This window comes from Cynocephalus volans, chromosome 12 (assembly GCF_027409185.1).
Source record: "Cynocephalus volans isolate mCynVol1 chromosome 12, mCynVol1.pri, whole genome shotgun sequence".
NCBI classification, from domain to species: domain Eukaryota; kingdom Metazoa; phylum Chordata; class Mammalia; order Dermoptera; family Cynocephalidae; genus Cynocephalus; species Cynocephalus volans.
In genome coordinates this window covers 67,341,344-67,354,893 of record NC_084471.1, presented here as the reverse complement: position 1 = coordinate 67,354,893, position 13,550 = coordinate 67,341,344, and the positions used below count along the sequence as shown (strand labels likewise).

At 49.1% G+C, this 13,550-nt stretch overlaps 1 protein-coding gene across 1 annotated transcript; it reads right to left on the bottom strand.

Moving 5' to 3' along the window:
• Nucleotides 1–6,884: 6,884 nt before the first annotated feature.
• KRT3 (keratin 3) lies at nt 6,885–12,580 on the bottom strand. Its single transcript, XM_063115776.1, has 9 exons — nt 12,002–12,580; nt 10,839–11,059; nt 10,240–10,300; nt 9,786–9,881; nt 9,311–9,475; nt 8,751–8,876; nt 8,221–8,441; nt 7,831–7,865; nt 6,885–7,192 (listed from the first exon to the last, which is right to left on the bottom strand). Exons 1-9 carry the CDS (start codon nt 12,578–12,580, stop codon nt 6,885–6,887), a joined length of 1,812 nt encoding a protein of 603 aa, XP_062971846.1.
• Nucleotides 12,581–13,550: the final 970 nt, after the last annotated feature.

Below are 13,550 nucleotides of genomic sequence, written 5' to 3'. Positions count from 1 at the left end.
AAGAATATAAAAATAGCTATTATTAAGTGTCTGCCATATACAAGGCACTGACTTTGGTTGTTTACAAGTTTCATTTCTAATTGTTACAAAAACTTTGTAAAGTCGGAATTTTTATTAAGATTTTACTGTTAAGTACATGAAGTTAATTAAATTCCCCAAGTCAATTAGCTTAATGAGCTTGGATTTTAATCAGACTATCCAACTCTAACACCTGTCATAAATTCATGGATCCTTTGTTTTTTTCCTATGTGGACTTTAGCAAGTCAAATTATACCATCCCAGAGTGAAAAGTCCACTTTGATGTTTAAAGAACGCAGCCATAGAATGTAATGAACAGATCTGCCTTGAAGCATCAATCTATGTTAATGAAAATAGTTTTAAACATTATGAATTCTTCTTTGGTATCAAAGAGAAACACCCATCATTATCAAGGTATTTCCACCAATCAATCTCTCTGGCTTCTCCAGCTGAAGGTAAGAACTCTCCAGTTGAAGGTGGGCCTGCCCAGCCTCACAGGACATCAGCTGTGGAAACCTCTCCTGCTAATGTATGAACATCAGGTTTGATTTGGTTCCTCAAAACTCCGGAGATCTGGTAGCAAAACATGCCAGGGTTAGAGATCATACAAGAGAAGACGTCCCGGAGACCAAGAAGAAGTCAGCCGGCCCCATTTGGCAACATAACACAGTGGTGACAGTATAGGGTTTAGATTCAAGGCCAAATCTGCCACCTCCCATCAGGCATGTCACCCTGCCTCTCTAAGCCCCAGTGTCCTCATCTGGAAAATGAGGATAATTACTGCCTGCCTCCTATAGCAGTTGTAAAGATTAAATGAGATGACATGTGCAAAATGCCCAGTGTATGACTTGCACCAGGAAAAAAAGTTAGTTGTTTAATTGTGTTGTTTTTGTTAAATCTATCAGGACAGCAACTGCATTTGAAAGTCTACCCTACCCTTTTCAAAATCTCGTTAGCTCAGTAAAGTTCATAGTGCCTGCGATGTTTCACTCATCATGCTGGTCATTTAGTGGTACAAAGATGAGTAAGGCATGTCACCCCTTCAAGTAACTTCCATTCTAGTATGGAGAACAGACACTGAAGCTATTCATTTTAATATAATATGGCCCATGATAAAAAGGGGTAAACAAGGTCCCATGGAAGCACAGACTTTCAGTGCCGTGGCGGGGGTTCTAGAGAAGCTTTCAGGAGGCAGCACGTGAGTGATCTTCAATGATGAGTAGAGGCTGGCCAAATGGTTGAAGGTGAATGAGCATTCCTGGCAAGGGGACAGAGGGCCAAAGGCACAGAGGCATAAAGTAGCCAGGTTTTTACTAAAATGGGTCTTCTGCACAGGTCTTGATAGTCGCCACATAAGGCCACACCACTTGCCTGATTTGCTTCCTATGTCTGTCCAGAATAAAAGTGCATTCCCATTTTAGAACAAACAAACTTCTAAAAATGTATACTTTTTTATCTCAAATTCAGAAGTGTCTCTATTCAGCTCAGCTGTAACCAATATCACTCTAGCTAAAGATCCTCTCCTAAGGAGAAGAGTGAATGAGATAACCTCTTGCTTTGGTGTGGAGGTTTTCAACAATGGGACTACTGATATTTGAGGCTGGCTATTTCTTTGTTGAGGGGGCTGGCCTGTGGGTTGAGAAATGTTTAGTGCATTCAGGACTCTACCCTCTAGATGCCAGTAGGACTTCTCCAGTCTGACAACCAGAAATGTCACCAGACATTGCCATGTTCCCTGGGGGGAAAAATCAGCCCCAATGAGAACCACAGCTTTATTGTCATCTAGAGCCATCCTTTCCTGCCCTGCTTCTCTGAAGGCTGATGGAGCTACACTGTTCAGTCAATCTCACCGTGGATTCCAAGGGTATCAGATTGCTCCCACCACACCTCCGTCGGTGGTTTCCTAGGAGAACCAACTCTCCTTCAGCCTTCAGCCTGGGCCAGAAGTGTTAGTGGTGATTAGCTTGATCTTAGACACAGTGGAGATGTGCGTTGTGTAGTTTGCATGCCAAAGGGCTTGTGAAGAGTAGAGATAAAATATGCAAAGTGTTTTCAGAACTTAAGAGAGTGTTTCTTAGTCATCCCAAGAATATTGCAAGGTGTCCACATTTCTAGTCTTTGTCGGCAGAAAGAGAATGCAGCTGGGCTAAGGGACTGAGAAGTCAAAAGGGGCAGCCCAAATCCCAGCAGATGAGATTTCTGACGATTGGCTGATCTCATCCATCCCTAGCAAAACAGAGAAGAGTCAAATTACCTACAAATTACCCAAAACTTTATATGCAAACCTTGATCATCTGCAGTCAAGTCAGCATTATCCACAAGGCAGATGCCAAACCACTTTCAGATTCTTTCAGGAAACAATCCCCATATTTCCTTAACTGAGTCTTTTGTGGATATGTCACTATCACCGGTGATACTTGCTCTGGTCTGTAGCCTGTATCCCAGAAGGAAATAGAAAGAAATAACACAAAATCTAAAAATACATCTTGGTCTCCTTAACATCAAGGGAAGGGTGAACCAGTGAGTCAACAAGCTCTTAGAACAGGAAGGTGCTCTTTTGAGCATTCCTTCCAGTGGGGGTTGGTGGCAGGGGGGGATGTGCAGGGGGGGAGTAGGCAGATAGTGTGAGGTGCAGCGATAGAAACTGGTTTCCCTGTGTCAACACAAGAGGATATACCACTTCACACCCAAGGAAGAGAATGTGGAACAAAGCAGAGAGAGCCAAAGAAATTCTTCACCAGTGACCCTGAATCCCAGTTTAGGGCCCAGGCATACAAGCAGGCATTATTCAGCAATCACTGTGAGTTCTCCCTATGGGCAAAAAACATGACTTAGAGGAGAGGAAAAGGATGGGCAATACAGTACCCTCTGACCACCTACTCAAAGAATGAAAAGTCCAGTCAAGTATAAAAAAGCAAATCTAAGCCCAGCAACTTCAGAGCATTTGACGAGATCGGGCGCGTTCAGGGTGGTATGGCCGTAGACAGAGCATTTGAAAAATCTACACAGAATTGCACAAAGAAATTACATAAAAGCTAAGGCAAAAGGAAAAGAAGGAACACTCAGAATCAGGTAAAGTTCCCTGGAAGGTGCTTTCAGCATGGATCAGAAATGGTCAGGGCCAGGGCCGAGCCCGTGGCGCACTTGGTAGAGTGCTGCGCTGGCAGCGTGGCGACGCTCCCGCCGCGGGTTCGGATCCTATATAGGACTGACCAGTGCACTCACTGGCTGAGTGCCGGTCACGAAAAAACGACAAAGAAAAAAAAGAAATGGTCAGGGCCAGGTTGAGAATATCCAGCCAAACATGGAGTTAATTCCTTTAGTCTCAGGTCCTGGCACCAAGGTCACCTGCCCAGACCATTGCTCTAGGACAATGACACCACCAAGAAATAGCCCTCTTGACCACTCATCCTCCTGATCCAGGCTCTCTTCGAAGAAGCTGCATAGATCCCCATCCCACCACGAGAGAACTAATTGGATAATAGAGGCTCCTGTGAACCCCCTACAGAATGGCAAGGGCCAGTGCACATAGGTTAGAGTCCAGGGAGAAGCAGCGAAGGACAGAGGCCACTTTCTGAGTGTGAGACTTGAGGCCAGTGGACATTTTCCCAAGGAAGACTAGGCCTGCTCTGAGCTTTCCCTGGAGCCAATTTAGAAACCTCTGGATGTCTTAGGTGGAGGCATTGTGGAAAACTTGGACCAGGCTCTCTTGCCTGAATGACTGTCCTCTTCTCCCTAACTCTTAATGCCATGCTTGCTTGGATCTCAGCCTGGGCCCTTTTCTTTCCTCTCTCTGGAGGAACTCATCAGTTCCCATGGCTTTAAAAACCACTCTGACCATCCTTATGCTAATGACATCCAAATGTGATTCTCTAGCCCTGACAGGCCTCCCTTCTGAATCCACTCTCACATCTCCAGCTGTCGTCTGGACATCTCATTCAGCTGCCTCTTGAGCAGCTCCAGCCTGTCTAAAGCAGAGCTCTTTAAGTTCTTCCCCACACCCATCCCACCCTCCTCCTCCCTCCTTGGCAAATGGCACCAACCACCCAACTGCTCACACTGGGATACTGGGCATCATGGTTGAATCCTCCTTTTTCCTTACCCACCTCCACCTCAATCCAATCCATTAATAAGTCCTATCATTTCGCCAACTCAGTCCCTGGTTTCTCTTCTTTATATACTTATCACAATCAAAAATTACTTTATTCATTTGTTTGTTTTCTTTTTTAATTTTTATTTTTTACTATTGGCATATTCATTATTATGAATTGTGATTTTTCTTTATGCCCTTTACCCGACCTGTTACTCCTCAACCGCCTCCCCCCTTCTCCCCATCTCTAGTATCCTTGGGTTTGTTCTCTCCTTCTGTAAGTTCAACATACTGTTGCGGTCTTTTCTTTCTTCCTTCCATCCTCTCTCCCTCCCTTTTTTTCTTTCTTTCTTTCTTGCTCTTCTTCTTTCTTAGTACCCAGTTATGAGTGAGAACATGTGGTATTTCTCTTTCCTTGTCTGGCTTATTTCACTTTATGTGATTTTCTCCAGACTCATCCATGTTGCTGCAAATGGCAGAATTTTATTCCTTTTTGTGGCTGAGTAGTATTCCATTGTGTATATACACCACGTTTTCCTTGTCCCATTGCCCGTCAATGGACACTTAGGTTGGTTCCATATTTTTGTTGTTGTTGTTGGGCTCCCTTAACTAAAATGAGAGTAGGGACAATGCAACGCCTGAGTTTAGCTCACCAATTCATCTTCAGAATTGAGCCCAGTGCCAGACACAGAATAAACACTTTATGAATATTTATTGAGGGGCTGGCTGGTTAGCTCCATTGGCTAGAACATGGTGCTGACAACACCAAGGTCCAGGGCTTGATCTCTGTACTGGCCAAGCACCAAAAAAAAAAGAAAAATTTTAAAGGACTGGCCAGTTAGCTCAGTTAGAGTACAGTGTTACAACAACAAGGTTAAGTGTATGATCCCCATACTGGCCAGGTGCAAAAAAAAATACTGGTTGAATGAAGGAAGGAAGGAATTCATTGATAATGGCTTTGTCTCAGGTGAAGTGGCTGCCCCATAAGTGGTCTGGAATGTTCCAATAGTGCCAACCCTCTGAACTGGGCCAGGCACTGAATCTCCCCACCTGTGTCTCCTACTCCTTTTCCACAGAGCGACAACAACCAGAAAAGGCACAGTTCTGCCCAGAAGTGAGGCAACAGCTACAAAATCCCACTTTTTTCAAAAAGCCTTCCTGGGTCATCAGAGTGGAACTGGAAATTAGATTTCCATACCAAATCTCTTCAACCCCCAGTTACACTATATTTTGTTCATGTAACTACCATTCCCCATCTCTGAAATAAACTCCAGCTTTGGTCTAGGATGGAAACACAGCTTCGCTGGCCTGGCAGAGCTAAACATTCTATTCCACAGCCTGTGTGTTCTCTGGGTGTCCAGGAAGTAGGGCATGCCTGGAGGGCAGCAACTACAACCTCAGAGACAGTGTGAGGAAGTGGAGGGAGCTCTGGACTCAGGATACTTGGGTCCATTCCTAGCTCAGGCCTCACATGCTATAAGACCCTAAGTGAGTCACTCCACCTCTCTGAACCTCAGTCTTCTCATTTACAATTGAAGGTCTTGGACTCCTTGCTCCTGAGTCCTTTCCAGCCTTGTCCTTCTGGACAGCACTCCCATAGCCAACTCCCACTCTATCAGGGCGTGGTACAGGGCAGAGGCCAGGGTGACGGGGCCTTCATGGCTGGTGCACACATCTAGAGGCCAGAGTGCATGCAGACAGTACTCATGTGCAGGGTGTTTTCTGAGGACTAATAGTTGTTTCCCAGGAAAGGGGAAACTCTGTGGGAAATGCTGGGATAAAGAAAGGTTTCCTTTGCTGCAGCACTTCTCAGAACCTCTAATAGGTGTTCCAAAGAGGGAAGATTTAATGGGCATGGGCATGGAACCCTTTATTTCAGAGTGTCTCAATGGACTGGTCTTGTGGGTCAGACTTTGAGATAGGCTGCTGTCAGGAAATCCCTGCAGCCTTGGCTTCTAGCAGCTCACATTTTCCCAAATGCACCCAGATGGGGAAAAAAGCTTTCAGGATGTCCACTGAAGTGGATACCATCACCAAGGGAAGAAACTCTCTGTCCCCTAAGGCCCTCTCCATTCCCCAAAATGAGAGAACACAGAGAGGAAAGAGATGTCTGCATGGCCCAGCCTCCCCTGCTAAGAACTGTGAAGCCACACCAGCCTCCTGCAGTGACTCCTCACCCTCCCCAGAGTGCTCAAGGAAAGAATGAACAACCAGATCTTGCCCATTTAGATCCCATACACTGGACGGTGAGGACAAAGAGCCCTGGATTCAGAGTAGTAGTACTCCAGCTGCTCTGTAGACCACAGAGCCCATGTGGAAGAGGCAAGAGGCAGGGAGACTGGGGAGATGAGCAGAGAAGGCAGTCTAGTGGAAGAACAGCGTGGACAGAATACTCAGAGACCTGGTGAGGGACGCAGCGCATTTTACTGGTGACAGAACAGAAGGCCAGTGGGGGCTGCATGTTATATACACCAGAACTGTGGTGACCACCCCACCCAGGAGTGGGCCCCAAGAGCAGCAGCAGGTGGCAGCTGAGCCCACACCTGGACAATCGCAGGCACTGGCTGGAGCCGGAGTGAAGGGAGCCTGAAATTCTTGTGGTTGGGCTTGGCCAAGGATCTGGATGGAGGAGCCAGAGGCCCCCAGCCTTCCCGTCCCAACGAGCCGCTGCCTTGAGGGGCAGAGAAGACCGCGCTGGAGGCGTTGCTGATGCCAGCAGGGGAGGAGCCGGTGGGGAAGGAGGCGCTGGGGAGGCTGCGATGCTGATGCACGTTCTTTATCTGGGGTAGCGCTGGGAGGACTGGGAGAGCTTGACGCTGCCGCCTGAGCTGAAGCCTCCGACACTGACTCCGCAGCGACCCCCGGAGCCGGAGCCGGAGCCAGAGCCAAAGCCGCTGCCGCTGCTGAAACCGCTGCTGAAACCGCTGCTGCCGCCGCCGCCGAATCCGCTGCCGCCGCCGAATCCAGCGCTGCCACCCCGGCCAAAGCCGCCGCCTGCGCCGCCTCCCACGCCGAAGCCACCGCTGTAACCGCCTCCGTAACCCCCTGCCGAGGCCGAAGTCGTGCTGCTGCTGTTCACCACGGCTGTAGGGGCAAAGGACAGGACAGCGATCAGCACCCCATCACTGTTCTAATTCATTAATGACCCACTTTGCCCAGGATGACTCGGAGGTGGTCGAGGCAGCTCTGCACCTGATGATCATTGTGAGCCGCTCTAATGTCAGGAGTTATTCATTCCCATAAACGCTACGTCATTGTGAATTATCTGATGGTTCCTTCCGCATGTGGTCAACTCGGGATGTCCCCTGTGGAAGTTATCCAGCCTCTGAATTTCTCCTCCCGTTACCAGGCTCCCTATTGGATATTCCCCACTGGCTGTCATTAAAATGAGTAGATTGTAGCTGTTCTTGCCATAGGGGGGGAAATGGGCAACTAAGTGAGATGATGGATATGTTAATTTATCCCACTGTAGTAACCATGTTACTATGTATATGTAACTTATAACATCATGTTGTACACCTTAAATATACACAGTAAAATTTAATTTTTCAAAGTGCCCAGAACCCATAACAATTACAAAAGCCAATTCACTGCCCCCTCCACTCCCAGCAAACCCCTCCAACCTCTATAGGAATATAATTTTTAATTAGTTGCTACTTCCCTGTATTAATACAGATGTTTGAGAATCAACTCTCATTGTCCTGGTTACTTTGGCTACTTACAGATGCTGACAGCACTCTGGCACTCTCCAGACATCCTGTTGAGGAAGTAAGAGAAAGATGGCTCCGTCACAAAGCACATGTCCATCAAGTTCATGAATCAAAGAGGTGAATAGCAACCAGAACTGAACGCAGAAGCCCGGCAGGTCAGTAGGCTTTCTCTACCCTTCTGTGGGCCATAACAAAGAGACCCTACGAGCAAGGGTTGCACACATGCTTCTGCTGCCTGTGGACGGTGTGGGCTGGTAAAGGCGAGTGCTACTCTGCAAGGCCCATGGAAGGTGGGGCTTCTCTTATACAGCAGTCATCCATCCCCATTTACTTGGTCACTAGTCCAGCCCTCAGCATGTGACCTGGGTCAGGGGATGTGGGGAAAGGGGACTGGAGGCCCACCTGCATTCTTCGCCTTCCAGCAGCTTCCTGTAGGTGGCAATCTCCACATCCAGAGCCAGCTTGACATTCATCAGCTCTTGGTAGTCACGCAGCAGGCGGGCCAGGTCATCCTTGGCCTGCTGTAGGGCAGCCTTCAGCTCTTGGAGTTTGGCGTTAGCATCCTTGAGTGCCATCTCCCCACGCTGCTCAGCTTCCGCGATGGCTGTCTGCAGGTTGCCATTCTGGAGCAGGGGGAGGTAGAAGGAATGAGCCCAGTAAGAGGGACCCAGGCTGTCTGAGTCTTAGAATGAATTATCCCATCTTAAAGTCAGGGAACAGCACCCCTCCCCAGCACCTCCATCTTGTCTCCATCCACGGAGATATTTCCCATGGATTAGTCAGCCATCTAGACTGGCTTGGTCTTTGAACTCCCTGGAGGCCAGTGCTGCCTGAGATGACCTCCAAAAGTCCACTCCAGGCTAGGAGTCCTGAGATCCTGTTTCTCACCCCTCATCGGTTTGCCCAGGTGCCAGCATCCATGGCCATCCCACCTGCTTCTTGACATTCTCAATCTCAGCCCGCAGCCTCTGGATCATTCTGTTGAGCTCCGTGATCTCACTCTTGGTACTCCTCAGGTCATCGCCATGTCTGCCGGCTGTGGTCTGCAGCTCACCCAACTAGAGAACAGAAGGGAAGATGGGGTATTAATGCAGCTTTGCCTGACTTGTTCCTATACCCCCAACATTGCCCACCAAACTTTGAGATGTTTAGTAAGAATTTGTTAAAATGACATTGAATTGTGTTTCAATAGGGATACCTCCAAGGCAACAGGGAAGAGAACATCAGGGTTGTTGTTGTAGAAAATTCTTCCACCCTGCAGTCCCTGGCAAGTTAGAATAAGTCCCACATGGCCTGACAGGGGACAGTGCAACCACCTCTCCCCAGGGGCAGGACTTTCTGCAACTGAACAACCTTTAGAGGGGTGGCTCCAGAGAGTAGAAACAAGAGGGGTCCACATGGTGACCACTGGAAACTCGCCACCCAGCAGTCCCACAAGCCACAGCCTCCCTGAGACCCTCAATGGATCCTCTGAGAGTTACCTAGCACCCACCTTGGTCTGGTACAGTGCCTCAGCCTCGGCCTTGCTCCTCTGGGCGATCTCCTCATACTGGGCCTTGACCTCAGCAATGATGCTGTCCAGGTCCAGGTTGCGGTTGTTGTCCATGGACAGCACCACAGATGTGTCGCTTATGTGGCTCTGCATCTGGGACAGCTCCTGCCAAGACAGTGGGAGCTTGTTCACTTCCAGGGTCTCTGCAGCAAGCACCCAGAGGCCTGGAGAGACTCCTGATCAACAGTCCCATTCACTGACTCTTAGCTCTAAATGTGTATCTGCCCCACCCTGTCCCCAGCCACTGAGAGAACCCTACGAATGCAGCCCATCCTGCAGAGCCCCGCCCCAGGGGCCTGATCTCTAGGCTCATCTTAGGTAGTCTTCTAGGGCCTAGATACCAAAATATCCAGCCTCAAATCTGAAAGCATCCCCACCTTCTCTCGGTCCCCCTCTCAGTAGGTAACACCCTCACCGCATCATAGAGGGTCCGCATGAAGTTGATCTCACCCATCAGGGTGTCCACCTTGGCCTGAAGCTCCACCTTGTTCATGTAGGCGGCGTCCACATCCTGAGAAAGACAGGAGCATAAAGTCCTTATTCCTCCAGAGAACAAACAGCAAACTGTAACCACAGCAGGACAGCATCGGGGGGACCAGTGCTGGTGACTGCCCTTGTCCAAGGCTGGTTTTCGCATGAAGGGGTGATTTGCATCTCATTGGGATGGGGTGAATTCATTCCTACTCCAAAACTAAAGGCCAATGAACTGACTCTCTTAGGGCTCTTCCAGACTAAGATGTACCTGCCTTCTGTTTATTGCTCTAACGGCCTGAACCTAGCAGCTCTGCAGCAGTAGAGTAAGGAGATTCCCCCAACCGAGCTGAAAATCTGTGGTGACAAGCCCCAGGCACCTCACACAAAGCCCTTACCTTCTTCAGTGTCACAAATTCATTCTCAGCAGCTGTACGTTTATTGATTTCATCCTCATATCTGTGGGAGTTAAGAAATGGTTTTGAGGTCGCCATAAACACCACTGTTCTCGGAAACCCTAAAAGTTCATCTCTTCCACACCTCTGTCCTGTCCCACTCCTCTAGATGATCACATCCTCTTTACTCTCTTCTTATTAATTAGGGGAAACAACCATCTCAATTTGCCCAGGCAAACTGTCCTGGTTTTAGCAATAAAAGTCCTGTATCATGGGAAACCTCTCAATCCCAGGCAAACCTCCAGGACAGTTGGTCACTGTACCTTGAGAGTTGCCCTAGAATCTTTCAGATCCTAGAACCAGGATATTCCCCAACCTGGCTCATGAGGGTCTGTTTCCTCAACTCTGAACTCATCCTTTTTGCCACAATTGGAGAAGGAACATGACGGGGGAAATTAATGAACTAAGTCCTCCATGAAAGTAAGGACAGGGAAAAAGGCTAGGTGACACCACTGCCCAGCAGACATGAAGAATGCAGAAAGGGCCAGGACACTGAGACATGGCAGCCCATGGCATCTTCCCACTCCTACCCTGCCACTCACTTCCTCTTGAAGTCCTCCACCAGGTCCTGCATGTTCCTCAGCTCTGAGTCCAGGCGGCCTCTCTCTCCAAGGATGCTGTCCAGGTAGCTCCGCAGGTGGTTAATGTGGTTCTCGAAAAGAGGCTCAAGGTTGTTGGTGCCTGTGATGGAATTTGTGCCCTGCTGCTGAAGCAGGTTCCACTTGGTCTCCAGGACCTTGTTCTGTTGCTCCAGGAATCGCACCTGCGATGCAGTGGGGGAAGCAACACCAGGGAGCCCTTGTAGCAGAGGAGTGGAAGTGCCTTAGCGCAGATAGGACTGGTGTCTATCTCCTAGTCCCCCTGCACAAAGGCCTAGAAAGGTTATGAAGACAGGCTCCTGCTGTAACTGGAAAGATTATAGTCAGATAGTTCATCTGTCAGGGCATTAAAGATGCAGCATGGTTTGGAAAGTTGCAAAGGGAGGAGAGACGGGTGGGAGAAATTGGAAGTAGCCCCTGCCTGGAAGCAGGAGAATTGTAAAGTTGACCCGTTAGTGTTCCTGGGGACTTCATGACTTCACCCTAACTTCCAAACCTGCGGTATACTCTGCAAAAATGTACATAAACATCAGCAGCGTCATTTCCACCTAACACTCCCCTGACACTCCAGCCCTTCAAAGGCTGTAAATCATGGGGAACTGACATTAGGTGACATGTCGTAGTCAACATGACAACACTTGTCCAGGGTCTGGAGGGGAGACAGCCCCTGTGAGCTGTCCTGGTCGGGAGAAGGTCGCCATCACCCCTCTTCCTGACTATGTTGATTAGGGGTACAAAGTAAGTTGCCTTCTCCACAGCCCCTTGGGATAATGTTCCACGTATGCCTCTTAATCTCTTTTCCAGGGCATCTTTGCCTGACACAGCAACGTGTAGGCAAAAGGGCCTCCTGGAAAGCCTCAGAAGACAGCTCATGTTTGAAAGGCAACAAGTGGGAGGTTCAGACAAGCAGGACTTGGTGACCTTTGGGTCCAAATAGGGAATCACTGTCTTTCCACACCCCTGTCATTTAACCATGTGGATAAACTCATTGGCCCTGAATAACTTCCAGACCCTAGCATTCTGCCTAACTCCTCTCCCTCCAGTCTGGTCCATCCAAATTCAAAGTCCCAAGCCTAGGAATGGGGGCCCAGTCAGAGCTTCATTACCTTGTCGATGAAGGAAGCAAACTTGTTGTTGAGTGTCTTGATCTGCTCCCTCTCCTGGGCCTTTACTTGCCCAATCTGGGGGTCGATCTCCACATTGAGAGGCTGCAGGAGGCTCTGGTTGACAGTCACTTCCTGGATTCCCCCAGGGAAGCCACCAGGACCAAAACCACCAGGGCCAAATCCACCAGGCCCACCAAAGCTACCAGCCCCTCCAAAGCCACCAGCTCCCCCAAAGCCACCTCCCATTCCTCTGCCACCACCAAACCTATCACCAAAGCCACCTCCATAGCCACCACCAAAGCCACCTCTATAGCTGCCCCCAAAGCCACTGCCACAGCTGCTACGCCCTCCACCAAGGCCTCCAGCTGCCACACTGATGGAGATGCTCTTGTTGCCACCCAGGTTGTAGAGGCTGCGACTGCCAAAGCCACCTGACCCACTCCGGAACCCACAGACCCCTCCACTAGCTCCCCCAGAGCGGGCCACACAGCTCATCCTGCTGTTGCCAGAGACCACAGCAGAGCGGCCGGAGAAGCCCTGGCTCCCACCACCAGATGTCTTGCAGACTTGTCTGTTCATGGTGAGGAGCCTGATGAAGAGAAAAGTGGAGTTAAGCAGGACACTGAGAGTCGAGGAAGAGGGGAGGGAACTGAAGACCTGTGCAGAATAAATCCCTTTATATACATTTGAGGAGGTTGCTGGGCTCAAGCGAAGGAGAAATAATTATCCCAAATATTCATGGGTTGGGTTTGCCTCCAAGGCAATAAGTTTGTTCCAGGCTAACAAACACACCTTGAAAATAATCTGAAATGGTAAAAGTGCTAAGGTGGCAGGCTTACCTGGCAGGGGGGTGGTGCCTGGCATTGCCCCATACTTGGGTATGGCCACCTCTTGGCTTTGTCTGACAGGATCCAGGAGGCACGTTGACCTGCGTCAGGTACTCAGCAGCGTCTGTCTGCCTGTCAGCTGCCCCTGAGCTCAGCTCTGCAAAGAGTGGAGTGGAAGGGGGTAAGGGGAAGCTCTGGCTCTCTAAGTGGTAGAGACAGTAAAGCCACCCACAACTCTGGGAAAGCATACCAACAGAAGGGGTGACACAATTCATTCCACAGTCAGCACATGGTTATTGCATGTGCACTGTGTGCCTGGCTCTGTGCTGGGCTTGGGGACAACCTCTTTTTCTTCCTTCCTGGAAGCAAAGCTCAGAACTATCGCAAATCTGCCACCTGGGTTCTCCCTCTATCCCACAGTTTGGTTCAAGAGGCAATGACTTTTTGGTTTAAGACCATCTTCTGAGAAAAATGAAGTTAACACCTATGCACGTTGATCAGACACTGGCAAAATCCAGCATGCCAAATGTTTGTTTTGAAAATGTCCCAGAGAAACTACACACTATTACACACCTTGGGGCTTCTCTGAAGCTTCCTTTCTTGCTCCCCACACTTTGGCATTTCTCTGGTCTTAGCCCAAGTCCGAGGGAGCAGGAAACTCAAACATCAATTCAATAGCAAATTCAACAAATGTTTACAGATTGCCTAGCATGTGCCAGGCA